The sequence below is a fragment of the Pundamilia nyererei genome, unplaced genomic scaffold, assembly GCF_000239375.1.
Source record: "Pundamilia nyererei isolate P.nyererei 1_Seehausen unplaced genomic scaffold, PunNye1.0 scaffold00032, whole genome shotgun sequence".
NCBI lineage: Eukaryota > Metazoa > Chordata > Actinopteri > Cichliformes > Cichlidae > Pundamilia > Pundamilia nyererei.
In genome coordinates, this window is record NW_005187433.1 from 3,686,910 (window position 1) to 3,699,664 (window position 12,755).

General features: G+C 40.1%; 1 protein-coding gene across 1 annotated transcript in view; it reads right to left on the minus strand.

The window, feature by feature from the left end:
* dbh (dopamine beta-hydroxylase (dopamine beta-monooxygenase)) overlaps positions 1-8,646 on the minus strand; it is a 15,852-nt gene extending 7,206 nt beyond the window's left edge. Inside the window, exons 1-5 of the mRNA XM_005729341.1 lie at positions 8,278-8,646; positions 5,157-5,303; positions 3,132-3,389; positions 2,580-2,756; positions 1,086-1,259 (exon numbers count right to left, since the gene is read on the minus strand). Of these exons, the coding sequence (XP_005729398.1) occupies positions 1,086-1,259; positions 2,580-2,756; positions 3,132-3,389; positions 5,157-5,303; positions 8,278-8,646 (1,125 nt within the window). The remainder of the gene's footprint in view (positions 1-1,085; positions 1,260-2,579; positions 2,757-3,131; positions 3,390-5,156; positions 5,304-8,277) is intronic.
* Between the last annotated feature and the right edge of the window lie 4,109 nt (positions 8,647-12,755).

A 12,755-nucleotide genomic window follows, 5' to 3' on the forward strand; every position in this document is an offset into this window, starting at 1 on the left:
GGATCATATCAGAGCCACTGCCTTCATCAATTACATAGAGAAATCCACGTTAAGCTTTAATCTTGCTCTCATGTCATAACATTAAATCCTCTGAAACATGTCCCTTGCACACAAAAGCACCTTTTTCTTCGGTGCTATTCTCCCTTTTTGCATTCTGATAGCATCATTCATTATTGATTTTCTTCACTTCAGAACTTCCTTCACTCTATTTTTCTCTTTTTCTCTTGTTTTGCATGGCCACGTTTCCCTTCTGATGCGGTGCCGAGGAGAATGAAACAACACTATTAAGAGGTGATGAAAGAGGCCTGAATATTTCCCACCTAATCTTGTCTCCACAGCTCACAGCTCACAGAAGGCATCCTGCTTGTTTTTGTTTAGCTGGCAGATAATCCAATCGGAGAGGGGCCAGGCTGCCTGTGATACAGTGGGGAGTAGTGCAGACAAATATGTTGACAGCCTCACCATTCCTTGTCTGCTTTGCTTCTTGTGGCCAGCAGTAGGCTACCAAAGTATGGTAGATTAATAGCTGATAGATGACCGACTGACTATGTAGCTGACTACTTCATAACAAGCGTCACCTCCCCTGTTTATGAGAGGTCCTTTCAAAAATGTAAATCTCCCAAAGAAAACGACACAAATCGTGGAACCTGGTTAAAAATAAAACAAACTGGCGATATGATGATGTTTTATCACTGCTATGCAATCTTTTAGTGACTTTCAGAGGTAATAAGGACATGACTCCAAAACTCTGCAACCAGATGCCACAAAGAAAACTTCTAAATGTTATAATTATTATTAGATTTCACTACATAATAATTAAAGATGAATGAAAAGCTTAATGGCATTAAAGATGCTGATTTACGCTCATTTGTAACTCTGTATTTTTATACTTGGTGTTTGTGGGATTCATAGTTTAGTCCTTATTTATCATATACTGGACCTTACATCATCCCCTCTAGTTCGTCTGCTGTCTGAAACCAGACAGTTTAGCTCTCCTTGGGTTGGGGGCCCCATCTCTTAAAGCTCCCTTTTTTTCTGATCGGCTGCACCTCGCAAACACCTGGTGCTTTTCTATTTTCTCGTACTTCTTCCTTCTGATGGGGCTGTGCACCAGGACTGCCACAAGTACAATCCTTGACAATCACCACAATGTCTGGTTGATTGGCCAGAAGCTGCTTGTCTGTCTGGAAATCAGAGTCCCACAGGACCTTAGCCCTGTTGTTCTCAGCCACCTTTGGTGGTGCCTCCCATTGATGTTCCTGTACACAATGCCAGCCACTTACTCGTGCCTCCGTGTAAGCATCTTACATCCTGCTACTATGTGGTGAATAGACTCTGGGACATCTATGCGCAGTGTGTGGCAGACTCCTGTCTCTATGGATGTGGTCCTTAGGGCCTGTTCTTGTGCTGGTATAATCAGAGCTCTGTAATGTCCTTTAGGCCGACATTTTGTAGCCACTAGCAGGATTTTTTTAATGTCAGTCACTTCAGTCAGTGGTACATCTTATGCAGGGACTTAGTCCTCCACTATAGTTTGTCTTCCTGTTCCTCATCACTGTGTGTCTTCAGCTGCCTACGGCACTTGGTGTACAGTGTGACCTTGGCAATGGGGGACAGCAGAGCTCTGAGCAGAACTCCTTTTTAACTTTGGTTTGTTCGCTACCAAACCTCAAACTTTTTAGGTGCTAAATGTTCCATACTGACTTCTTTGCTCTGAAAACAGCTGTCTTCTACAGCTGGCAATGAATTTGTTGAAGGTAAAAACTGTGGACAGGGAAGCGAAAGCAATGAGAAAAAAAAAAGGCAAGCAAGTTTTCGTAGAGGGGAGGCAAGCCTCAGAATAAGGTAGCAGTTTTGTGATTGAAAAGAAAAACAAATCACTAACAACAAGAATCTAAGTACTGTTTGGGTTGCATCTGTATTTTTCTGCTTCTTAAAAAGCCATCCCAACCCATGTTCTCTAGTAGCAAACACTTGGAGAATTCAGCCTCACAATGATAGGAAGAGCCAGCGTTAAAGGGTAGAAAAGTGGCACTGCTATAAACGGCTCGCTGCAGCAAGCCAAGTTATTCCTGTTTCAACTTTTCTCACACCTTCTCCTTACCTCCTCACTGCAGTTTTAATTTGTGTCTCCTATGACGATATTTGTGCTTCCATGTAAGCATGAATATTTCTGTGTGAGTGTGCATCCCACATGCAGACTGTCTCCAAGCTCTTAATAGATATGTGCTGCGTGTGGGCTCATCTATACAAGATTTTATGCTGGCAATTCTAGGCTTGGATATCACTTGCGTAGGAGTTTTTGTTTATCTCCTATTATAGGTACAAGCATTGGACCAAAAACTTTCCCAACTCTGTGTTTCAATTAAGCACTTGCTATATGTATTGAAAAAAAAAAACTTTTTAAAAATAATGTTTATGTGGGTGTCAGTCTTTTTTAAATTATTTTCCCTTTGTGGCTTATCTGTTTTGCAAATTGAAGACATTTGGGTTAGGAATTTAAGCTTATTTGTATTTCATACTGAGGCAAGGTAATGTCATTCAGACAGGAGTAGGAAGGTCAGTATTTCCCATCATACCTCAGCCCCCATAGCCCATGCAGCTAGCACGTGTCGGCAAAAGTTGAGCTTTTTCGGCTTCATTTTGTCATCACAGGAGCCGCTGTACCCTGGAACTGCAGGGACATCTGGAGAACACTCAAACACTTCTATGTGATGCACGATGGCCTCGTTCCCTGGAGTTATCGCCGACTCGTACTGAAAGAAAAAAAGAAACCGTATATGTATTTTTATTGCTGCAAGGCATGTCAATACTGCTGTGGCAGGAAGTCACAGGCTGAAATGTATCTGTTTCTTTCTGCTGTCATGTAACATTAAAGGCATTACGTTCCCATATGTGCCGAGGATTTCTTAGTAATCTATGTCACTAAAAATGCCTGTGAAAAGGGTTATTTTTTGTGTTGACACATCTGCTTTGTGGCCATGCTCGGTATTTTGTTTGATCTAGCTTTTAGACAAGGAGAATAACGGCTGCCTGTGCACAATCATCTGAAACACCCCCTCAGCTGTGTGTAAAAAGACTCTTCGCTGAATATTTCTGTTTTTAGAAGCTTTTTTTCCTTTCTTTTTTACCATAACAATGTGGTTCTTGGTCAAATTTTCCGGCAGGTTGTGGATGTAGCACCAGTAGGTGGTCTCTTGATTTGGTATGATGACATTTGGTGCCACTACATCTAACATTTGTACGTCTGGAGGCAGGGTAGGTGGCGGCGTGTCGGGACGCAACATCAGGACTCTCTGTACGCCGGTGCGGATCTCGGACAGGTTCAGCTTATCCAGTGAGGCAAGTGGTTTAACCAAGAAGCCGTAGATGATGTGCACAGTCCCCTCCTGACAAATTAGAGCAATCACAAAAGAAAGAGTGTTTAATGGCCACAATAGGAGAATATGAACCTCCATGATGTGCATTTCTACTTAAGCGTCCCTTCATTTTTATTAGGCTTTAATGCCTTCTGAGGCAAGCACAGCAAACTTTTCATTATGTTGTCATAGTGATGAGCCTTGCTTTGGTGCATCTGACTTAAAAATCTAATGTGGTGCCATGGAAACTATAATCATTATAATGTTCAGAGTGTTTTATATTCACACCTTAAATTAATCAGGTTCACAGCAATGAAAATACTGCAAAAGTGCAGGCACGTGCAGACGCATGCACATAGGCCCTGTCTCATTAGCATGCACAGTGCAAAGACAATGTGTTACATTGATGCGCTAACTCAAATACTTTCTGTCTGACACTCATGATTTTTCCTCCTTCTTCATCACCTTCTTGTTATTTTGGCTTGAGGCCAAAACCAGCAAGTACAATCATGCTGTAGTTCAGTCAGACGTGATCTGTGTAGCACCTTGTCATACAGATTATTGCCATACAAAGTGATTTAGAGGTGAAAAATCAAAAAGACAGCAAAAAGATAAACACTACAGTACTGGGGTTACAGTAAATAATTTTTCAACTTAGTCATTAAAGGCAATTAAACAAACAAAAAGAAAATGTGTGCTCTCGGAATAAACCAACGCCCTTAATTTGAAGAATATTTAAAGCACTTCCTGGATTTCAATTGTTTTTGTTTAGAGTGCTCCTTAGAAGGGACACATATAAATTAAAAAATATATAGAAGAGTTTAGAGGCGCTGTCTTTTAAACAATATTTAAAATGCATTTATTCTTACAGCGTAGCCGTCTTCAAGTAAGTTTCGACAGGGAGTTAAACAGATTTCATTGAATCAATCATTCTTTTCTGGCATTGTTCCACAGACAGGAATTTTCTCCTCCAATCCTACAATGTGGTCAAGATGGTATCTAGCCATCACAGGAGGTAATTAGCATACCTCTAGCCTACATATGACAAACAAGGTTTTACAGTAAATAAAGTGATGAGCGGCAAATTAGCATCAGCATGCATCTTTGTCTGAATTTAAATGACACATTACACGTCTGCTGAATTGCCAACATCTCCTTTCAATGTGAAGAGGCGCCAGTCAAAAGAGACTAAACCAACGGGAAGGGTTTTAGATTTACAAATTACAGACTATTAAATATCCTGGCTTACATGAGGACTTCACTGCCTTTTTAAAACCTTGTTTGTCATTTAAAATGCTTTTATAGTATGTGCAATCAGTTTTGTGTTGCTTAAGAATTTGAGGGCTTGCTGAAAACCACTGGGAGGTTTTTTCAGTTTGAACAACACCCATAACTATGCGGTTCTTCAGTAATAGGTAACTTACCTGCTAATTTCCTAACTGAGTTTATCTGATGACTTCTGGCGTGCACTCCTTTTCCTCCGTTCACCTTTACTTGGGGGAGCAGTTCAGATTTAGCAGTTTGTAAGATAAATTGTTGCTTTGGGGAGTTTTATGCATTTATTTATTCACTGCATTCTAGTGGGATAGCCGTGACGATAGCCAGCCTCTCTTTCTGAAAACTGTAATTAACAGTGTGAGCAATATTTTAATAATCTTTGGTTTTAAAAAGGAAAGCAAAAGGAAAAAAAACTGCACCATCAAATTCATAAATAAACCACCTAAAGAAAGAGGTTTCTCCTGAGTACCAGAGCTTTAAAGAGCAGTGACATACACTAAGAATATAAACTCTTCACACCTCTATGACGTAGTCTCTGGGATCGCAGGTACTGAATGGTCTTTTGAAGAGCAGGTAATATCCTTCAGCTTTCTGTTTGGCTTCAATCAGGTCGTAGTCTTGTTGGCTGTCTAGTGATACATGACCCTTGCTGTCACTCCAAGCATCCTGCAGGAGAAGACAGAATAAGTCTGGTTAGGTTTTGAATAACACGCAACAAATAGCAAAGCAAAACATTTGAGAACACAGCGATAAGTTAAGAGTCAACACTGAGCAACCTATTCTTAACTGAGGGTTAGTCTAGGTTACATTCTTTCAGGGAATTTCATTATTCTGCCATTAATGAACAAATTTCAGGAGAATTACGAGTGTGTGCAAAGCATGTAGCTGCTTGTTTCTTAAGTGGTGAAAAAGTTTTGGAGTTGTTTGGCAAGTAATTATAATCCAGTTAGAGAAATCATTGAAAGTGTGCCAGTTTGTGTTTTAGAGCCATCCAAGCCTGGTGTACACGATATTCTACTTCTCTGCCAGGGGGCTTTGCAGCAGCTCAGCTCGCTCTATCCACTTCTGTTATGTTTCTCACATTCATACCTGGCCAGAATAGCACCTAAGATCTCTTTCTTTATTTCCGTCTCCCTCTCTGTCGCTCTTATATAACTGTTCTGCACACACTTCATAGACTTTAAAGCCAGCAATTCTGAAAACATACAGTATGTACAAATCAGGGGGAAAATGTTCACATTAAACAATATGTGCTATGTATGCATGTATGGAATTCACAAGCTGTGAGCTCTACAGATGGCTGAGACACAGAGTTATACAACTATTTTAAAAAGTGTTGAAGCCACAGTTTATGTGTTATCTAATCTTTTTATTTATTTGTTGTTGTTGTTTTTAAAGGAATCTCCGCTGTGTGTGAATGAGTGGAGGAATCTTTTGTCCCTGCCCTCTGAAAAAGCACAGATCAGTGTATAAGTTATGATAGAGGTCTTTCAGTCCTGAGTCACACAATAAACATGTTGGTAAATGCAGTGGGTAAAATTAATGTTGATTGTGAGGTTTTTTTTCCTAGTGTCATATAAAGAAATTAAGACTTGAGACTTTTGCTAGCTTTTTTTTTTAGCTGCTGAATGCTCCAGTGTGTGCACAAGGTAGGCAACACTTTCTAACATCCTCTTTTCCCCCTGAGCAGGTAGGTGGGATTTTAGAGCTCCCATCCAAGCGCAGGTGAGAATGATCCTACACAAGGAATTAGAGTAAACAAAAAAAAGATAACATTTCAGAACAGACAACCAAAGAATGACAGGCTTGATACAGATGAAGAGCTATTGAGACTAAACTGATAATTCTCTGTAGTTTTATCATTTCCAAGGACTCTTTACACATCGTCATCTGGTACAGACCATTATCAATTTTTTTTATTGTTTATATTTGCTTTAATACTCTTGAAAAAAAAATTCCAAACTACCGGTACTTGCATTTGTTTTATGTTATTTAATGTTACTATATCTAATATAGCAGCTGTAAATGGCTTTGCATTAACAACTGTTCATAACTGTCATACTGCTGGACCCACAAGTTTTGAGTTCTGTGGACTTTGAAATCTTATTTATTATGTTTTTTAGCTTTTTAAATGTCTTATTGTTTTCTTTCTTTTAGCTTTAAGTTCTACTGTGTGTTTATTTCATCTTCCATACACACTGCTGTGAAGATCATAGCAGAGATTTTTTTTTCATCAATCTATTGAAAGTCCGGAGTTTCTGAGTTCCTGATTGTACAGAAATGGTTCAAGCTTGAGTAGCCAGTCACTGAAAAGTGTGTGAATATATGTGCGTGTGTGTGTCTGTGTGTGTGTGTGCGTGCGTGTACGCGTGTGTGCGTGTACGCGCATGTGTGTGAGTATGTGCCTGAGCGGGAGCAAGAAAGAGAGGGAGGGAGGGAGGGAGGGAGACAGTGGAACAGCAGTGACCTTTCTTCTGTGGGTAATTTTGGCCTCCTGAGGGAAGAACGATGGAACTGGAGAAGAAAGAAAGTCCGACAGGAGGCAATCGATTGAACAAGAAAAGACTTACAATGATGCGAGTGTTACATGTAGATTGTAGATGCTTTTAAAAGGTGGGAATGCTAGACACCGACATTTATGGAAATATTTCAGAATTAAATGAAGGCATATCTTTGAAATTAAGTATAAATTATACAAATTGTTTAAATTTTACACTACTCCTTATTAATTCATAAACATTCTTATTACATGTATCCCCATTTTAAACTGGACAATTCCATGTCAAGATCCAAAAGCATGCAGCTTGTTGATATATATGTAAAATAAATGTATTGTACTTAATTTTTTTCCCCATCTTATTGAAGGAAACAAGAAAATTGTCTGTAATAGATATGGATTATTGGAACGTATTAGCACCACATGTGTTGCCTGTAGCTGAAAAATAAGTGATATTCCATATTTTGATAACTACACCACTTAGACTCTGTTCTTATGTTACTATTATAAAATATTAAAGAAAAATATCTAAAGGAGAAGGAATGAGAATCTAAACACATTCTGGTGCTTTCGTTAATATTTCCACATAAACTCTTTAGGAATACTAAAAGAGGGGGGAAAGTGTAAATCCAAACATTTTTATAGCTATGTATATTATTTTTAAGGACAGCGTATTAGAGAAAAAGTTGGATTTTGTTTAAAGGCTCAAGTCTGGCAAAAAGAAAATGAGGTAATATACATACACATCTTAATCAGCACAGGATTCAACTTTGATATGCTAATATCTGCTAATAATTCCCAGATGAATTTCAGCTATTAGTGCTGTTTGAGTGATTTCCAATTAGTGCAGACCGCCTGCATCCTTTGTGACTATGTGATCATGAAGCACACCATCCGCCGGCTCCTTCTGGAAAAACACCAATCTCACACTCCAAGGACCACAGGCAGATGATTTCTGAGAAAGAGGAAAATCTCACCTCTTTAAGGACTTCTGTGTAATCCCTGAGCATTTATGAATATGGCAAGCTAACTTGCAATAAAAATTGGCAAAGGGGGCACGATAGACTCTTTTACCTACTAAAATTAAAGTCCTTTTTACAGAGTCTTATGAAAATAAAATACACACATCTAGGGTTTACTTACTCCAAAGTAGCTCTGGGTTCCAGAGTCCCACAGCACCAACAGGTCAGCATTGGTCAGCTCTCCCCGATCGGACATCCCCAGGACCACCCCGTGTCTGAGCTCTGCAACCCTCAGCTCCATATAAATCTCCTGGTTGGTGTAGCTGACGTTCCAAGCCAGCTGGAGCTCCCCACGTGGATCAAGGGGCACCCGGAAAGGCATGGGGAGAGGTGGGAGAGGGCGAGAGGGGTTCGGTTTAAGGCTGGACACTTCAACAGCATTGTTGGGCGCCTGGTAAGAAGCCACCAAGATGACCATTAGAGCAGCCAGGGCAGTAAAATACATGATGGTTATGTCCTGAAGGCGAAGGTTTTTGCTGAAGATCCGCATCCTCAACGACAGATCGTAATGAGCTTCAGTAAAACAGCGAACAGAGTCTCTCAGGTTTTCTTTCCACCTCTATTTATTTTCTTTCTCTTTAACCAAAGTTGAACTGGAGTTCAATCCAAAATGTTTTGTGGAAACTTTTTCTCCAGAGCTGTAAAATTCTCCAAACTCAAGCACTCACTGTGTTTCTCTTCTTTGCATTCTGGCCACGGCAGAATCCCTTTCAGTGGTCATTCGAGGATTGTTGTTTTTTTTTTTTTCTTCACATGTTTTCTATCCTCTCAGGCTCTCGTTTTCTGAAAAGTTTGACTTTCTTTTAAAAACCACCAGTTTCCCAGTGTTTAGGTTTCTCTGTCTCCAAACCTTTTTGGGTATTGTCTCTGAGCAACTGCCCGGTCTCTGTCTGTCTCATCCACCTCTCTGGTTTTTAAGAGACTCCTCCCTAGTGATTTGTCTGTTTTTATCCAGCCTAATGGTATTACATTTGTTGAGGAAAATTGGATTGTATTCTTTAGGCCCTGGGGTCAACCATGATTCTGCACATCTGCCAGACCCTAATTGATCCAAATTCAACCATGGACATTATCAGCGACAATCAGCTTCAGCTAACCAAACTTTATTGCTGACTCCATCTTTGTCGCTTTGTCTTTTTGCTCGGTAAACATGTATCATATTAAAATTTTGTTTTATACCTAGCTTTTTTGGGTATTTAAAAAAGCAGATTTAGGGGGCAGCAAACGGTTCGGGAGGAGTAAACAGGGCATTAACTTATTAGGCCCATTCCTTAAGCCACTGCCTGAGGCTGCAGAAGACCTAATCAAGCTGTCAATTATGGGGTTCAAAAGCAGAAAGGACATGGTTTTAAAGGTTAGAAAAGTCCCTGCGGAAACCTGTTTGTGTGTCGTGTATGTCTGTGTTTGCATGTGGCAAAATAGAGGACGAATTGGAAGAATGAAAGACTGCTATCACAGTATTTCTACCTTCTGCATATATTTGAGTATTTTTGCATCAGATAAGGAAATAATGGGTTGATATTTGAGAAGGATTGTCAGGCTAGCTGGAAGTTACTGCTGGCAAGATTTACAGGAAAATGCCGGGCACGTATTCCCCTTATACATGACCTTTTACATTTCAACGAGCCACTGGTGAGCTATACGGGTGTAATCCAGAACCCAGTGGCTGTACTTTCAGGTTTCGGGTACAGGTGCACCCTTCTGACTGTACACACCCCCAAAAAAAACAAAAAATATTAAAGTACTGACTTTTAGTCTGGTTTCCGGCTATTCGGATGAATGGGCATTTTACAGGAAATGCAATTTCTGTTCCACATTGGTTCAGCGCACGTCTATCTTTTCTATAGACGTAATTAAATCACTTTCCCTAAATATCAGGGGCTAGTTGTCTTCAATCAATATGCAGATTTTGTGTATTCAATATTGCACATGATGTCTGACTATGTTTTTTTCCCAGAAGAGACTCATTATGAGAAAGGTTTAGATCAGAGCAGACAACGGACAGCAGATGAGAAAGGCTGGTTAATGTAATAAACTCTGTTACTCCCTGAGGCAAAAAAGATCTGTGTGTCCTTTTAGTGTCTCTGGCCTTCATTTGAGGCTCAGTAATCCTCTCTCTCTTTCTCTTTACATCTCTCTCTTTCTGTAAAATAATTGTCTCTTTTTTATCTTTCACACCACCACTTTTCAGCCTCCTGTTTCTGCTCCATTACACTGCTCTGCATTCACTACTGATCACTCTGTTCCCATCACTTCTTGGCTTCTCATATCTCATACATGCGCACTTATCTTTCTGCTGCCACTACTGATGTGTCAGCAAACAAAAACAAGATGAGACGCCGTAAAGTCAGCTGGGATCTGGAAGGAAAGGGCGAGGGGAGTGGGGAACAGATTTAGAATAAATTAGGCTTCTTTGTCTGATTATGTTTGCTTTGAAAAAAAAATGAGGTTTTTAGTCTATGTCATGTCTAGATCAATGCGCATATTGCCTCCAACACCTCTGCACCATGCAATGATTTTCTAAAAACTAAATGATGAAGACATTTTGGCTCTGGATTTATCTTTTTCAGAAGCCCTGCAGCATCTCCCAAACAATAAAGCTCCAACTTTTCTGCTGGTTCAGGGCACATCTGCTTGCTGACACCTTGAAAGTAGAGGGTGAGTGTGTGTGCATGTGTTTTTATGTCTCTCTGTGTGTCATTAGTGGGTGGATGAGAGTGAGTGAATGAGCAAAGGGTCTGTATGAGTGTATGTGTGCATGGCTGGGTCTGGGGCTTGCTGAGCCTTCACCCCTGTGGGACATGGTCACCACTCCCTGCTGGACGCTTCTGCCCCTCCCTGAGATGCAGGTCCTTTTTGGTTCTCAACTCGTACCAGGGTGGCTGGCCTCTAGTAAGGTTGACTACCCATTTGCTATTGTTCTCTGGGACTCTCACCCTTTGGCCGTGGACACCCCATCTGGGGCCTCCCTCTTTCTCCTGCTTGGATGGATGTTGCAGGTGTTGCCAAGATGTGTCGCCTTGGGTCTTTGGTACTCTTGGGGGCTGTGGATGGTGTGGTTGTCCTGGTTCCATATGCCTCTGATTGGGTCTAGCCATTTTAGCTCGCCTCTCTTTAAGGACATCGTCACTTTAAGCCAACTCTCCCCTCATTGGCTGCCCTTTGTCGATAAAAGGTTTGATCAGCATTGAGAGCATACTGAAACCTTTTGGCCTCGCAGGGATTAATTGTACAGAAGATGACTTTATTATACAAAACTTTGTCCATTACTAACACGGGCATTTACCAATGTAAGACTATATAATAAAAAATCACAAAAGGCTTTAAATGTGTTTCCCTCCACCAGCTTTTCTCATGGGTTAAGCACACAAAAGCCTGTGTGGAAGCACAATGAATGAAAGATTATAGAAAAATGAGTTTTGTACTTCACTACAGTGGAAAAGTTAATTAAAGCAGAAATGCAATGGAAAACAGCCCTGCATCTCACAATAGACTTTTTCTTTTGAGTGACATCTGTTTGTACTGCATTCACTACATTCACTTTGCTACCTGTCCTTTTAATGTCTGCCTTTCTGTTGTTTTACATCTATTTTTCTTGTTTGTTATGTATTCCTGTTGTCTTATTATTTATGTTTCCTGCACAGTTGGTGTGGAGCACCCACAATTTCACTGTACATGTACAGTGACAATCAAGGACTATTCTATTCTATTCTATTCTACTCTATTCTACTCTAGTCTTTATGAATATATGAGAATATTTTCAGTTTTCTACATCAGTGCAACTTTTAAGATTTGACATGTAGTCTTTTAATCATGTCATTGTCTTGCATCATTGTCTTCTGTTGCTGTGATTTAATGAGCTGTGACTATAAGGAATTTCATTCCCTGGATGGGAAATTAAACTAGATCATATTAATATCAATAAATCAAATGAATACATTTGTTCTACTGTTGGCATGGGATCTGTTTTTGAGTTATATCATACTTGAAGTATTTAAAGTAATGCAATATTTGCTGAACAATGACTGTTACAACAACAAGTGACAATGAGGGAAAGGCTGTGTAACTGGCACATACTGACTGTGTTAAAGTTAGCTAATGTTAGTCACAATGAGCTACCAGAGTAAGCAAAACTGGAGCATCAAGCCCCAGAGTGTAGCGAAGTGAGAAAGATTGTTTTATTGATTGTGAATTTCAATTTTCTGTTACTCAACGAGGACTGTTTTACTTCTTCTTTCTAAAGTTACATATAGTGTCACTTAGACTTCAAATGCTCACACAGTGATCCTGTGATTCGGGGCCCCTAAGGGTGTGGGGCTCCAAGGCAGTAGCCCACTTTTGCCTGTCTGTTTGCTAATCCAACTTTGAGGAGGGAAGAGGACTGTACTAAGATGTGGAATTAAACTCCAACAAAACTGATGTTACTTAGTGCACTTTTATTAAATTCTGCTACTGAATCAGAAGCAGAAGCTTTCACAGACTGGCCACTCTGACACACATCACCTTGTTTGCAAGTGTGTATACACACACACATACACACACACACACACACACACACACACACACAGAGAGAGAGAGAGAAAGAGGGAGAGAGGGAGA